The sequence below is a fragment of the Carassius carassius genome, chromosome 9 (genome assembly GCF_963082965.1).
Source record: "Carassius carassius chromosome 9, fCarCar2.1, whole genome shotgun sequence".
NCBI lineage: Eukaryota > Metazoa > Chordata > Actinopteri > Cypriniformes > Cyprinidae > Carassius > Carassius carassius.
Window position 1 is genome coordinate 23,784,086 of NC_081763.1, and position 14,305 is coordinate 23,798,390.

Sequence of the window (14,305 nt, forward strand, 5' to 3'; positions counted from 1 at the left end):
AGATGGACAGACACAACAACCCTGTGTGTCAAAACCCGCTGTAGCTTTCACTTTAATTCAATTATAAAATTGATTACCTGGAAACTGGCCTCCAGCTAACATATGCTTTGGAAAGCATGTTAAGACTTAAAAGCCTTCCGACGCAAAGCTAAGCAGGTATTTCCAGCGGTCTGGACTGAAAAACTGTCTGAAACCAAATATCAGCAATTAAAAGTTTTTTTTGGTACTTTGCTTCTCATCCAATCTGGCAAGCCCAGATTTGCCATTTAAACATGTTGAAAGTTCACTGTGTTTATGTAATCGCTATTGACCTTTAATTATATTTATCTTAAAAAGCACTTTGCAATTGCATAAATTAGATATTTATGAGGTGAAACGTATGCATTATTCACTGGTCTATTTGCATGACGAATGGATCTGGGAATTAATTGCAATACTTAATAGTTAATGCAGAATCAGCTACGGCCGGGCCATTGGTTTCCCAAAATATCCCATTCTTCAAAATTAAAGATAGTGTTTTTTTTCCTTCTCAATTTAGAGAGGTGAATATGTATTTTTTTATGCTGTGGGCTGTAATGGACTGTAAAAGGCTGAAAGGCCATCACAAAGCATATACAGTAAACTCTTGTATTAGCTATTTGTAGTGAAAACCATCAGGATAGATGGACACTCTGTATTTTCCAGGAGTGAATTAGCTTTCAACAGGTAACTAATTGTGCAGATGAGATTTCAGATGGAGAAAAGTCAGCTCTTCATAATACGTTGACATTTCCACACTCGTATTTACCACTACATTAATCCGCCTCATCACAGTGAACTCTGGTCCACTGTCTGCAGCTGCACAACACCACTTCTGCTGCTGGACATGTCGTCCCTGCAACACAATGGAGTGTTTCAATATGTCACACATGAAGTCTTGAGCTTGATCTTCCTTTTCAGAACAGATTGCATTCTGTCTACCCACACACTTCTGTTACCCGCCATCGCAGAGATGGGCACGAGCGTCTTCTCACATGAAATGGGGTCTGAGCAAGAGTGCACCACATAAAAGAACTGACTGACAGAGCTGGTCGCTCAGTGAAAAACAGGATAAGGGATAAACATGGTGAAGATAGATATCTTCCTTTTCATTTTTTCCAGCAAACACAGAACGTCTCTTCCGTTCACACGTCTAGCCAGTCTCAGTTTTTTTTTCTCTGCTGAATGCGGGTAGCAAACTAGGCATAATCTGTTGTGACTTATGAGATGCTTTTTGAAAAGCAGACATTTCAACTATTGTTGAAAGTACTAGTCGAGCTGATTTTTTTAAATGAGTGAAACTTAAATATTCTTTTTTACAGCTATCTAAAACATTTTTACTTACCTCAAACGTTTCAAAATTTTCATCCTCCAAAATTATCCAAAATATAAATATTATGAAACTTTTATACCTATTATAGTAAACAAAGACTGATTGATATCAGCTGTACAGAAATTACAACTATGCCTCTTAGTGATCTCTTAACTAACAATTTTAAACCTAATAAAGTTTTTTGAAACGCAAGTGTCATTGTTTCCCAATAAACAAAAAATTATAAATATTAAACAGCACAACTGTTTTCAACATTTATAATAATAAATAGCAGCAAATCAGCATATTAGAAAGATTTCTGAAGGATCATGTGACACTGAAGACTGGAGTAATGATGCTGAAAATTCTGCTTTGCCAAATTAAATACATTTTTTATCAAAAACTTTCAAAATGAAAACTCCCTAAAAACTCTCTCTCTCTCTCTCTCTCTCGATATATATATATATATATATATATATATATATATACATATATTGTCACACTTTTTTTAAAGTTCGAATTCCTACTATTAACAAACCATTAACTATGCCTCAAATAAACTCCTAACTTTATATGGACAATTGCAAAGTTCTCCTGTGATGCATGTGAAATATAAAGTGTGTTTTTAGAGAGTTTTAAATGTCCAAAAGTCCAGCGGGCAAAAACATGGCAATTTACATGGCACCTCCATAATATAATATATGTATTTGGATGGTAAAAAACCTACTTTTGGGCCAATTACTATATGTAAACTCAGAGATGATAAATCGATCAGGAATAAAAATACCCCAAAAAACAGTAGGTAATTCGTTCAGGAAATTCTCCTGGGCAGTTAGAGGGGAAAAAAGGCAATAAAATCACTGAATAGCACCTATTAATGCTGAAATTGCATCATGTCAACATGTAAAACAATCACAGTCCAAACAGGGCTATAGAGAGTCATTCCTGTTACAATCCCAAGCACAAACCTTTGCTATATGAATATGTCCTGGGATCATGGGACAATTCTTTCCATATTTCAGTCCAATCAATCATGAAAATTTAATTTCTCTGCATTCTCACAATTCTGGTCAATTTAGCACTTGCTCAATAATGCACCTTAGAGGTGCCATTTCGTTTTATTTTAATGACAACTTCTCTGGAATAGCCTGTGAAAAGGCTATTATCTATCATCCGTGATTCAGCTCGATACCGGTCCTGATTAATGTGTAATTGCCTTTGAGTCAATGATAATTCTTTAGCAACATTTAATCACACTTCGGTTCCAACAGAGCTGCCAGTAAGCAGACACACACAAATTGCTCTCAAACACCCAAAACCTTTCTGCCTGTGAGCAGTCCAAACTTTTCTTTAATGGTGTCTAACAAGCTTTCTATCGGGCAGGCAGCTGATGTGAGAGTGAAGGAGATCAGGACAGGCTCACATTTTCATTACCCTTTTCTTTTCTGCTACTTGCATCTCTTTTCCTCTTGTTTACTGAAAGGATTCAACAGCATCTCTCCAGTGTGCAACACTGACAATTTTATTTATGATTAATGACATTTTTATTGTTGGATATAGTAAAAAAAGACCTTTAAAACTGGACAGGCCGAAATCATAAATGTGCATTTGCTGTTTAAAACCTGCTACTTTTAACACTGGTTTCATTTTATAATTGTAAATGAAAGGTTGTTCGTGAATAATGAACAAACATACCTAACAAAAAAGGATTTGTGTCTATAATGCTTACAAACAAAAGTATTGGGACACCAAAGTGCCTTGACTGGATTCCCTGGACCTCTGTTTTAGCAGTGACAACAGACTCATTTATTTATGAGTGAAGGAGGGACTGGATGAAGACAAATGTGAGCAGAAGCCTTGGGCTAACACTGGCTCACCCCACAGATGCCCCAACTGACTGATGATGGCTCTCAATAATTAACTTCATAAAGGGGCCCTACCATCCAGCAGGTGTATTAAAACCAGGCCACATAAACGGCCTCTATCGAATTAGCCAAGCCTAAGTCATTTTTCATTTGACTCCTCAGAGCCAAACCACATTGATTCAAAATGGACGTGTCTATTGGGTGAGAATATGAGCAAAGGGCAATGGCTCGAACCCTCCCTTGAGTGACAGGACAGAGACGTATTTCTCAGCCGTGTCATCTCCTCCTGATTACATTTGTCTAACACATCATTTACTACCTGTGGAGAGGAGTGCAAGGAACCATGACAAACAGTTGAAAAAAAAGAGAAGGAAAAAAGCTAGCTAACATGATTTGAAATAATAACAGCAAATCACAAACATATTACTGGCACAATTCAGCTCAGAACAAATCTGATATCTCATTCTTTTCAGGAGAGCATATTCCTGGAATTCAGACTCTTGAAAATGGCTTCCTTGACAGGTCTGATTTTGCTAAAGCCCCTTTTAAGCAAATCAGTCCACTCAGCAGCTCTTTGTAATGATATTTTCTAGTCGGCTCCTACTTACTTGAATGAAAGAAGTCAGAAATAGCTTAGCATTCTTTGCCAAGATACATTTCCATTGCATGTCAAATGCACATTTTTTTTTATCAATCATCTTATTTCAGGTTAAAATTTGAATAAATATTTGAAACAACTAAATTAATCAAAGAAATGTATTATAGTAAAATAAAACTGCATTTAATATAATAACAATAATAATACATTATTATTATTATTCATATCACAATTTTTCAACAAGCTCATGTATAATAATTTATTACAGCATAATATTATATTTAATCCAATAATATTAATAATAATAAAACTAATTCTTCCTATAATTCCTATCATAATAACATTTGCCACGCTCATGTTTTAATGTCAAATCACCTTAAAGATACAATAAAAATGTTCATTAATTAGCTAATATCAGGATAAAAATGTGAAATAAATAATTGAAACAATTAAATAAAATGGCAATAATAATAATAATAATAATAATAAATTATTTCCCAAGCTTGTTTCAAGGTTTTAATGTCAAAGCATGTACCAAGATGTAAAAAATGGACGAAAGGAGATTCACATACAGCGGAGTAGAAAGACAGCCACATGGCTGCTATCACCTTGTACAGAGGAAAATAATCAGCTTCCTGTGAACACTTCCTTTATTATCTGGTTTCTTGCTGGTGGTACTCGGGACAGGATGATTCTAGTGTGGAAGCTGTTTTATGTGCAGAGTGCAATGGGAGCCTGAATAGCTCATAATGGGTGGTAACATCAAAGATCTCAAATAATGAATGATGAAAAATTCAGCAAGGTAGAGGAGGATGCAAGGACAAAGCAATGAGAGGTAGTCACAATATCTTATTTCCAACCTGCTACTTTCATCTGCAGTGGCAACAGAAAGCACTTCTCACCAATGGGGTAATTATTGCCATCATGAAAGTTTCTTGCTGTCTAAAGGGGAAGCCAGTGTGGAACAATAAGAGTGACTTTCAAAGGTGCTTCGCTGTCCTCCCCTGCATTGACATTCACCTCTGGACCTCTCTGCTTTAACAACTTTCTGCTTTTGTGTGACTCAAAGACAAGAAAAGACGACCAAAACAAACTAGGAGAGATGGGGAAGCAGAAGCTGTAACCACACAGAAGAGGGGTAAAAAACAAACAAACCTTTGAAAAAAACTATGGACCATTTGGATTGTGGCACAGTTATCCCTCAGCACGTGGATGCGATAGGAATCACACAGCGCAGCATCGCCCGTCCACGCGGCCACTTATTTCATGCTACATTAACAGACCAAATGGACGTTTCTGAGGCCACGGAAAAACTGAAACTAGAAAACACAGAGCTCAAGAAATAATAATGCTGAAATACTGCACAGCAGCATGTGATGAAGTTACTAAAAATCTATTTTCTTTAGGGACTGTTCAATGGGCTTTCAAATAGAGTTGGATTAATATATTGACTACATAGCTCAACAATTCATAATGCTGAATGGAAGAAAATAATGATCTGCAGGGCAAAGAGAACGAGCATTTGCAATGAAGCCGTACTGGAATAAATATGACCGCCTCAAGCTGCTTTCACTGAGTGGCGCCTCTGCTTTCCACATTTCAATGAGATGCATTTTCACAACGGAATTTAAAATGGACAGCTTTAAAATGAATGAAAAGTTGCTGCGGCCACAAAACGTATTTGGACACTCAAGCCACTCACGTAAATATAAATGTGTGATTGTGCTAGATGCAAAATATCAAACAAGCCAGCATTTCTTTTAAAGAGGAATGGCACAATATAATTTTTCAAAAAAAATATTTCACTAAAAGATGCTTGTTAGGTTATAAATGACAAACAACAGAAATATTTTTCAGAATTGTATGCTTGTGCGCTCATGCTAGGCTTTGAGCAGTGAAATTACTTCAGACCCTGCAACAAATATGAGTAACCAGATTTTATGTTGTGGTCAAGGACTCATGGTTTCAACAAATTATAAATAATATATCACCAGAGGTGGGTAGTAACAAGTTACATTTACTTCGTTACATTTACTTGAGTAATTTTTGGGGGTAACTAATACTTTTCGGAGTATATTTAAAGATGGGTACTTTATACTCTTACTTGAGTAAATTGTGGGGGGAAAATCTGTACTTTTACTTCGTTACTGTGCGCGACGCTCCTCTCGTTACTTTATCTTAATGCAATAAATGTTATAAATGCTTCAGTTTATTCCAAACGCGCCGTCTACTTTTCTCTGGGCAATGAGCGATGCCCATTCGCGAATGATTCATTCTTTTGAGTCAATTCTGTTCAAAGGCTTGATCAAACCAATTGGCAAACGAGTGAATTGGTTCATGAATCAGTTTGAATGAGTCGTTCAGTTCCCTGCCGCACGCGCTGAGCGTCTGAAGCGGTTCACTTGGAGTTGTAACGTTTAAGAACATCAGCAGCGTTGAAAACGTGGCTATGGAACTGAACTGAATTGATAGCAGATTTGCAAAGGCTATTATTTGCTAGCGATGGAGATCCTTATTAGATGAACACCGCGTGTGCTGTCTACTGTTTAACAGGTAATTACTTGGGCTACATTCGATTACAGTACACGATACCACTGTGACATTAGTTTGTTGTACGTGTGTGGCTTATAACAGAAGGGAGTCAAGCTGAATGCAGCTTCCAAAAGACAAAAAATAGCCGATTTAGATTTTATTAATTTTAATACAATCACACGGTTCGAGTATGTTCAGCAAGTCATATCATCAGCTGCTAAATTCAGATCTGTGAACACTTGCTGGCGCTGAGCCAGAGATAGATGTGTTTTTACAGCACTAAGCATTATAACCAATCACACATGATTCTGTTGAGCTTATTAATTCATTGGCCAATCAGAGGTGTTCCGATGAGTCATCGCTAAAATGGCGGTGCTTCCTTCACTTGCTCACTGACTGAATACCTCTTTCTGGCGAATTCTCTCGTCAGAAACAACGAAGTGCAGATGTGTGTACGAATCTTTAATTAAGATATTGATTTCACAGTGTCAGCAGTTTCAGTGATTTTAATGGGAGTTTCTGAGAGTGATTGAAATCTAGACTGTCAGTGAAAATGATCTTTAATAATGTAAATGTTATTTGCTCTCTTTCTGAACAATGAAAGATTAGTAGCAATATTTATATCACATTAACTTTCAATGTTAAATTCACATTTAATATAAATTCAGTCGTATTAAAAATATGTTATGGCATGACACCTATATCTGTTACTTAAGTAAACAGACAAGCTTTTATAATAAATTACATAAATTAGATTAAAGGCTGATGAAATATATACATTTATACACACACACATAACATACATTTTATCTATAGATCTAAATAAAAATAAGCTCAGTATATATGACCCAAAGTAACTAGTAACTAACTACTTGAGTAGATTTTTTATCCGATACTCTTTTACTCTTACTCAAGTAACTATTCAAGACTAGTACTTTTACTTTTACTTGAGTAAATATTTCTAGAAGTACTTTTACTTTTACTTGAGTACAGTTTTTGGGTACTCTACCCACCTCTGTATATCACTATATAACTCATTTAATGTGTTTGCATGCACTACTGTTCAACATTTTGTTTGGTAAGATTCAGAAACATTTCTTATTATTATCAATATTGAAGACAGCTGTACTGTTTAAAGTTAATTTTTAAAAAACGTCTGAATGGTACTCGGTTACAAGTAATTGCAAAAAATAATAACAATATTAAAATAGCTGAGAAAAGGTAGTTCTTGAGAAAAGAGATAGCACCATACCATGAAAGATTTCTGAGATGAACCTGTAGTTCATGAAAATGAATAATAATCCCATTAATTACAATAAGTATTAAATTAAAAAATAATCACATAAATAACAACATGCCACTTCTGTTCCAATTCTGGGAGGGCCATCTTACATTGACCTGAGAGGGTCTAATTTTAACTTCTTACTTCAAAACAAAAACTATAATTTTCACTCCACAAATGTAAAACCATTGATGTGTTAATAAATCGCTCATTAACAAACAGACACATCAAACTTTGATATTCAACATAATACATTGTCATAGATCACTATTTTCCAGAAACACAGAATTAGATCAATAACAGTTTTAACTGTCTAAATCTAACAATGATATTCAGATGAAATGACAAAATTAAAAATAGTGTAGCCATTTATCAAAAGTGCTAAGGTCATCTTGCCCCAGGGGTCTCACCCTACTATTTTTAATCATACTACTGTAATACTTTTATAGGCCACTGTATATTTTACTGTTGAAAATAAATTGATAAAATGCACAAAAAAAAAAGCAACAAATGTGACCAAAATAGTCTGCTAGTTGACTCCTCAGAATCTGTAGAGCAAAATAACCATTGCCAATATTATCAATGCAACACTCTTGTTATTTTGGGTACCTCTTGACTGAGAAACTGCAATTGATCAAACTAGTTAATATGTCTGTACTGAGCATATTAAGCTTTGATGAGGGCATCTCAACAAAGAACCATTAATTTCCTCCACTCCACTCTTTGTAGAGGACATTAGTGTTTTGCAAAGCAACATTTATCAGTTCTGGGAAGGAAACATCTTACGAAACTCACAAATAGATTTATGCTGTGGCATGTTCATCCATGTTAATATTGAATCAGGGCCGTAGATCCTAGCACATGGATATATTCTGATCCTGCAAAAAACTAAGGTTCACTTAAAGTGGGAACTAAATGTCTTTTCTAACTTGAAAAATACAGTCACGCATTGTTTTTTACACAGAATCTGTACCAATATCATGGACCATAAGTATCACTTGGCTACTGAGTGTAGTTTGGGCTCCTTCTCAATGCATCCTGTAAATGTTGTCATACACAAAAGTAAAGGTGCTTCACGATGCCATAGAAGAAACGTTTTTGTCTAAATGGTTTCATAAAGAACCTTTAACATCTGAAGAACCTTTATGTTTCATAAAAGTTTCTTTGAGGCAAAAGAAGGTTCTTCAGATTATAAAAAGGTCAGAAAGAGAAGGTTCTTTAAATTTAAACTCTTAGAACTACTGTGAGAATGTTGCATCACCTAATTAATATTCATGAATGAAAAATTATATGTTTATAATGGGTCCCCGTCCACTTCTCAGATGGTTCCTACCACTCTGCTGGGAATTATTATTTTTTTTTTAAACATGTAACAGTTAATATAAGTGTTTAGAGCTACATCATGGTTCTGTGATGTAAACTAATGAAACAAACAAGGTCATTAATGTAATGACCGCGCCAGTCAAGTGCTTATGAAGTACAGCCCAATTTCCCAAAGTCCATCCTGGGGATTTTGCCCAGTAACACATAGTGCCAGTTTAAATGGCTAAGCTGATTGCGTTGCTTCAGCCACTGCCACAGAACAATTAAGGATGTGACATCACATCCAAAAGTGTGCTAATGGGCTTGGCAGGATGTATGATTGTTGATATCACTCTACCATCCTCTGGACTGGTTGAGCTTCTGGGTTCAAGTCTGGATACCGTAGACACCAGCTGGGCTTCGTACAGGGTCATAGCAGCAGTGCTGTCTGGGAAGACCGCCAGGCCCCCAAAGGTACAGATTCCCTCAGTTGCATATGCGGCAGTGAACATTGTCAGCAGCAGTGGCATATTGATTTTATGTATGTGCCCCTGCTTTCTATCATGATGCAATATTCTGTCAAAGCACTGGCAGGAGAGCTCCGGTCCAATTATTGAGCTGGCATGTAGCCAACCGCCTTAACTACATCTACGAAGAGCCCATATATATCCACCTTATAACATATCTTTCGATCGATTGCTCAATTTTACTTCAGAAGAACACAAGATATATGCACAAAACTGCATATGTTCAAAATCTGTTGGTCTGGGAGTCGTTTTCCTTGTTGACGGTTCTTCACTTTCCAGAAAGTTCCCTTAAAGCAAGTCGGTTTACTAGCTGTCAATTTTCGGAAAGCCCTGCAGCAATTTACAGACTTGCAATTACAGTTCATTTACAGAGTATTGCAATTTATGTCAATGTTTCTTGAAATTACATTACAAAACAATTCACATCAGGAAAAAAATCCAGTAACAATGGTGACATAAGTTGTGCTTCTTACAAAGCCTGCATTAAAAAGTAAAGTAATTTATTAATGTGATGGCAAAGCTGAATTTTCAGCATCATTACTCCAGTCTTCAGTGTCACATGATCGTTCAGAAATCAGTCTAATATACTGATTTGCTACTAAAGAAACATTTATTATCAATGTGCAAACACTATGCTGTTTATTTTTGTGGGATAGAACAGAATATTTTGATGAATAGAAAGTTCAAAAGAACAGCATTTATAAAAAATGGATTTTAAGCAACTTACTGACCTCAATGGGCAGGGCAAACTGTTCATGACAGATTAGCATTTACACAATAAATGTGATTTGGTCCCAATGCGTATTTGAGTAATGAGGCATTACTCACTGAATGACACATGGTGATTGGTTGTCCACATGTGACTGGATCAACGAGACGTATAATAATTCCAGGTGTAAATAGAAATCACAGAACCACGATCACAGTTCTACAGCTCACTTTGAGTGTTTTTATTGAAAATAAAACTGCCTGAGCGTCGACCTAACTAATCAATCCAAGCCTGAAGCCAAATGGAACAAATGCAAATCAATACTACCAGAGTCTAGTTCTAAATTTACCTGCGTTAGCCTGCTTATTTTTCAATCACACCTTCTACCGAAATCAACTGCAATTCTCATACTGTATGGGCCAAGCGCTGTATGCAAGGAGTGAAAGGTGAGCCATTAGATGTGTTTCAGTGGTGGAGTTTTATTTGGGTCTCGTCGGAATGAAAGACACTTGACTGATAACGCTGAATCGGATCAGCCTCGTCGATCTCAGTCTGGGAGAGCTGCTAATTAGAAAAATGCAATGAAGAACTACCGTAGCAAGATTAAAGGAGGGCAGAGAACAGGCATTAATTGTTCTTCTGTGACAAGGCAGTGGGAGAAAAACACTCACGCACACACTCAAAGAACGCGGTGCAAAGTATCCATGTCTTCTGCAAACACTGGCTGAAGTGTCTGTCTGTTTTACCCAACATTTTCCAGTGTGGGTAGCCATAAGTGGATGCCCAAATGGATGAAGAGAGAACACTTAAGGTAATTACATCTCTTACATGAACCCAAAGCAAAGGACCTGTGCAGGGTCACCCAGAATGTTCCTAATGAGCAGGTGTTCAGGTTTAAAGATTAAACAAGCAATTAAGCTCTACTTACACTCTGTTGCTAGGAATGATCTTGTAGCCGTCTCTGAACCATGTCACCTGTGGCCGTGGAAAGCAACTGACCGCTGGGGAGTTTAGGATGGCGGCCCGTCCCTGTGTCACTGTCTTTCTTTGGTCATTGTCAATATAGTCGCCCATATCTGTGAGAAGAAAGCCAGGGATTTTATTACAAACATAGGAGAACTTGTTTTCACAAAACAGAGCAACCCTGATGATTCATTCAGGAGGCTTTTGGGTACAAACTGCAGAGGTATTCAATCAGAAACATTTATTCAAACATTTATTCATGGCGCACAGCACCACAAGATTGCATCACCATGCTGAACAAAAGAACATCTTATACAATGTGCTTTGAATTTGGTTACATAATTCCAGCGGTGTTTTAAACCAATTTTACAGTGTTTAAAAGTTCTTATTTCTGGTTTTAAAGTCAAAAACAACTGCAGCCAGTAAACAATATCCCTAAACTGGCTAAACTTGCACTGACAGGACTCCTAACAAATACATTTAGTAAGGAGCCATTAGCTCCTATAAGAAAAACGGCAAATGATTTTTTTTTAGGTGAAACAGAATAAACGGTTTATTTTTAAAAATTATTTTTACCTTTTTTTTTTACATTTTAACATTTCAATCATACTGTCATGTGGTTATGCCTTTTTTCTTGACTTTATCAGCATTTTAATCAATCTTCTAGATGACTGGGAACTAAGGTTCACTTAAAGTGGGAACTAAATGTCTTTTCTAACTTGAAAAATACAGTCACGCATTGTTTTTTTACACAGAATCTGTACCAATATCATGGACCATAAGTATCACTTGGCTACTGAGTGTAGTTTGGGCTCCTTCTCAATGCATCCTGTAAATGTTGTCATACACAAAAGTAAAGGTGCTTCACGATGCCATAGAAGAAACGTTTTTGTCTAAATGGTTTCATAAAGAACCTTTAACATCTAAAGAACCTTTATGTTTCATAAAAGGTTCTTTGAGGCAAAAGAAGGTTCTTCAGATTATAAAAAGGTCAGAAAGAGAAGTTTCTTTAATTTAAACTCTTAGGACTACTGTGAGAATGTTGCATCACCTAATTAATATTCATGAATGAAAAATTATATGTTTATAATGGGTCCCCGTCCACTTCTCAGATGGTTCCTACCACTCTGCTGGGAATTATTATTATTTTTTAAAACATGTAACAGTTAATATAAGTGTTTAAAACTACATCATGGTTCTGTGATGTAAACTAATGAAACAAACAAGGCCCTGTCCACTCAGAGACATGTTTAGCTGTATACGCATACATTTTGTAACGTATAAGCATTTCATCCACACAGATCCGGCGTTTCGGGGGTGCGAAACCGGGTCCCAGAGTGGATAAATCTTAAAACGCCACCCTTGCGTTTTTGTGTGGACAGCGAATCTGTATATTTTCTGAAACTATGATGTCATCAGCCCACGACTCGCCCCCTAGTCAGACACTTTTATGTCACGTAAAAGCAACAAAACCATGAACAAACACTGAACAATTTTCTTTTTATTAACTAACTTTAACACAGATTAATAAATGTATTGTTCCATGTTCATTTGTTTACCGCACGCAAGGTTTATGTGCATGGTCCAAGTCTTCTTCTCCATTTTTAGTGCATCTCTGTGGCAAAATTACAGCGCCACATGCTAGTCTGGCATGTATACTATACTGTTTTGTGTCAGTTTTGTGGTTTCATGCAGGTGCAGATATTTCTTGAGACGAGGGAAAAAAAAGATCAGATAGGGAAAGCTCTGGCTTCGTGTGGACGTTTCCTAAGACTTGCCTTAAAAGGACTGTTACTGAAATTACACACTTCATCTAACAAGCAATCTTGTCTGCTTGTTTGGTTTGAGTAAATGAGGAAAGATGTAATTTAAGATGATCTTAAAAGAATAATTTCTCTATTACTATACCACTAGCGTGAACATGGCCTATTTTTGATAACTCCATCATGGCTAAATGTTTCTCTGAGCTAAAATGTTGAAGCATCTAGAAGTCAGTCAAGGTCAACGTGAACCTTAAGAGCATGTTCTAAACGCTAGAGTAAAGATCCAAGCCTAAAAATCTTCCTTATTCAGTGTAAATCCTGCCTTATTCAAAGCATATCTGGCATCCTTTAAGAGGTATCACTCAGCTCTTCACATGTATGTGCAAGAAAGAGAATCTGCTTTTTTTCTCTCTTTTCCCATGCATTTGCTAAAAATTAAGAGTTAGTGGAGGGCATAGATTAATTTTTTTAATCTAGATTAATCTCACTGTGATCTTGAAATTAATCTAGATTAATCTAGATTAAAATGGCTCATTCGAATTCTGCCGAAGGCATTCAGAAAATGTGTGTTACGTAAAATAAAATTGACAAACAGTAAGTCTTTGAGAAGGGGTTTATCAAGCTAGGTGGTGCATTAGAAAAGGGGCTCATCTCCTGTTTCCAAAATGCATCACAAAGTGCTTGAAAAAGCTGTAAACCAATTCCACATTGCACAAGGTGCAAACAACTTTACGCCTGTTTAACACATACTCCTTCTGCAGTGCGTATGCGTTTCTTATTTTTTTACGCACCCATGTTAACGGATTCCAGTTGCGTTCCAGGAGCGTTGCATCTGCAGCAGTGCAGCGATCGTTTACGTACCGAGTAGCGGACTGCAAACGCGTCCTGTGTGAAAGCACATTGATTCCGTGCTGCAAAACATACGTAACGCACACGGACTGCATACGCACTGCAGACGGAGTATGTGTGAAACAGGCATGAGCAGGGCCGTAGCTGGGGTCAGCGGGGACCCGGTGAAGGTTGTACCAGTGGGCCCTGTTTGAAATTGTTTAATTTGTATTTTCGTTTATTTTTATTTATTTGTTCTATTTACACAATGTTTAAGTTTTTTTCAAGTTTGTAGGTGTCAAGGTACAGAAACCAAATAATTAAATGTAAAATAGCACTGGATAGTCTTCAATGTAAAAATGAAATATACAATCAAACCTACATTTATTCAGACACCTTCAACATTTCTCACAATATTACAGTTTTGCTATATATATCAAAAATTATATCTGGTGTCTGAATAATTTTTGGTTTGACTGTTAAAACTACAAAGTAATTCAGTCAAGAGCAGTGAGTGATTTTATTTCATTTTCTTGGATTAACATTAGAGCAGCCAGTAGCTAAATTAGGCGCGGTCACTTTAAGAGACGATGAACGCATAATACA

At 36.5% G+C, this 14,305-nt stretch overlaps 1 protein-coding gene across 6 annotated transcripts in view; it reads right to left on the reverse strand.

Annotated features, from left to right (window-relative positions):
- The window catches only part of LOC132149376 (protein sidekick-1-like), a 285,056-nt gene that overhangs the window by 136,766 nt on the left and 133,985 nt on the right, over positions 1-14,305 (reverse strand). For all 6 annotated transcript variants that reach the window (XM_059558560.1, XM_059558559.1, XM_059558558.1 and 3 more), the window contains exon 4: positions 11,074-11,221. In XM_059558560.1, the coding sequence (XP_059414543.1) occupies positions 11,074-11,221 (148 nt within the window). The remainder of the gene's footprint in view (positions 1-11,073; positions 11,222-14,305) is intronic.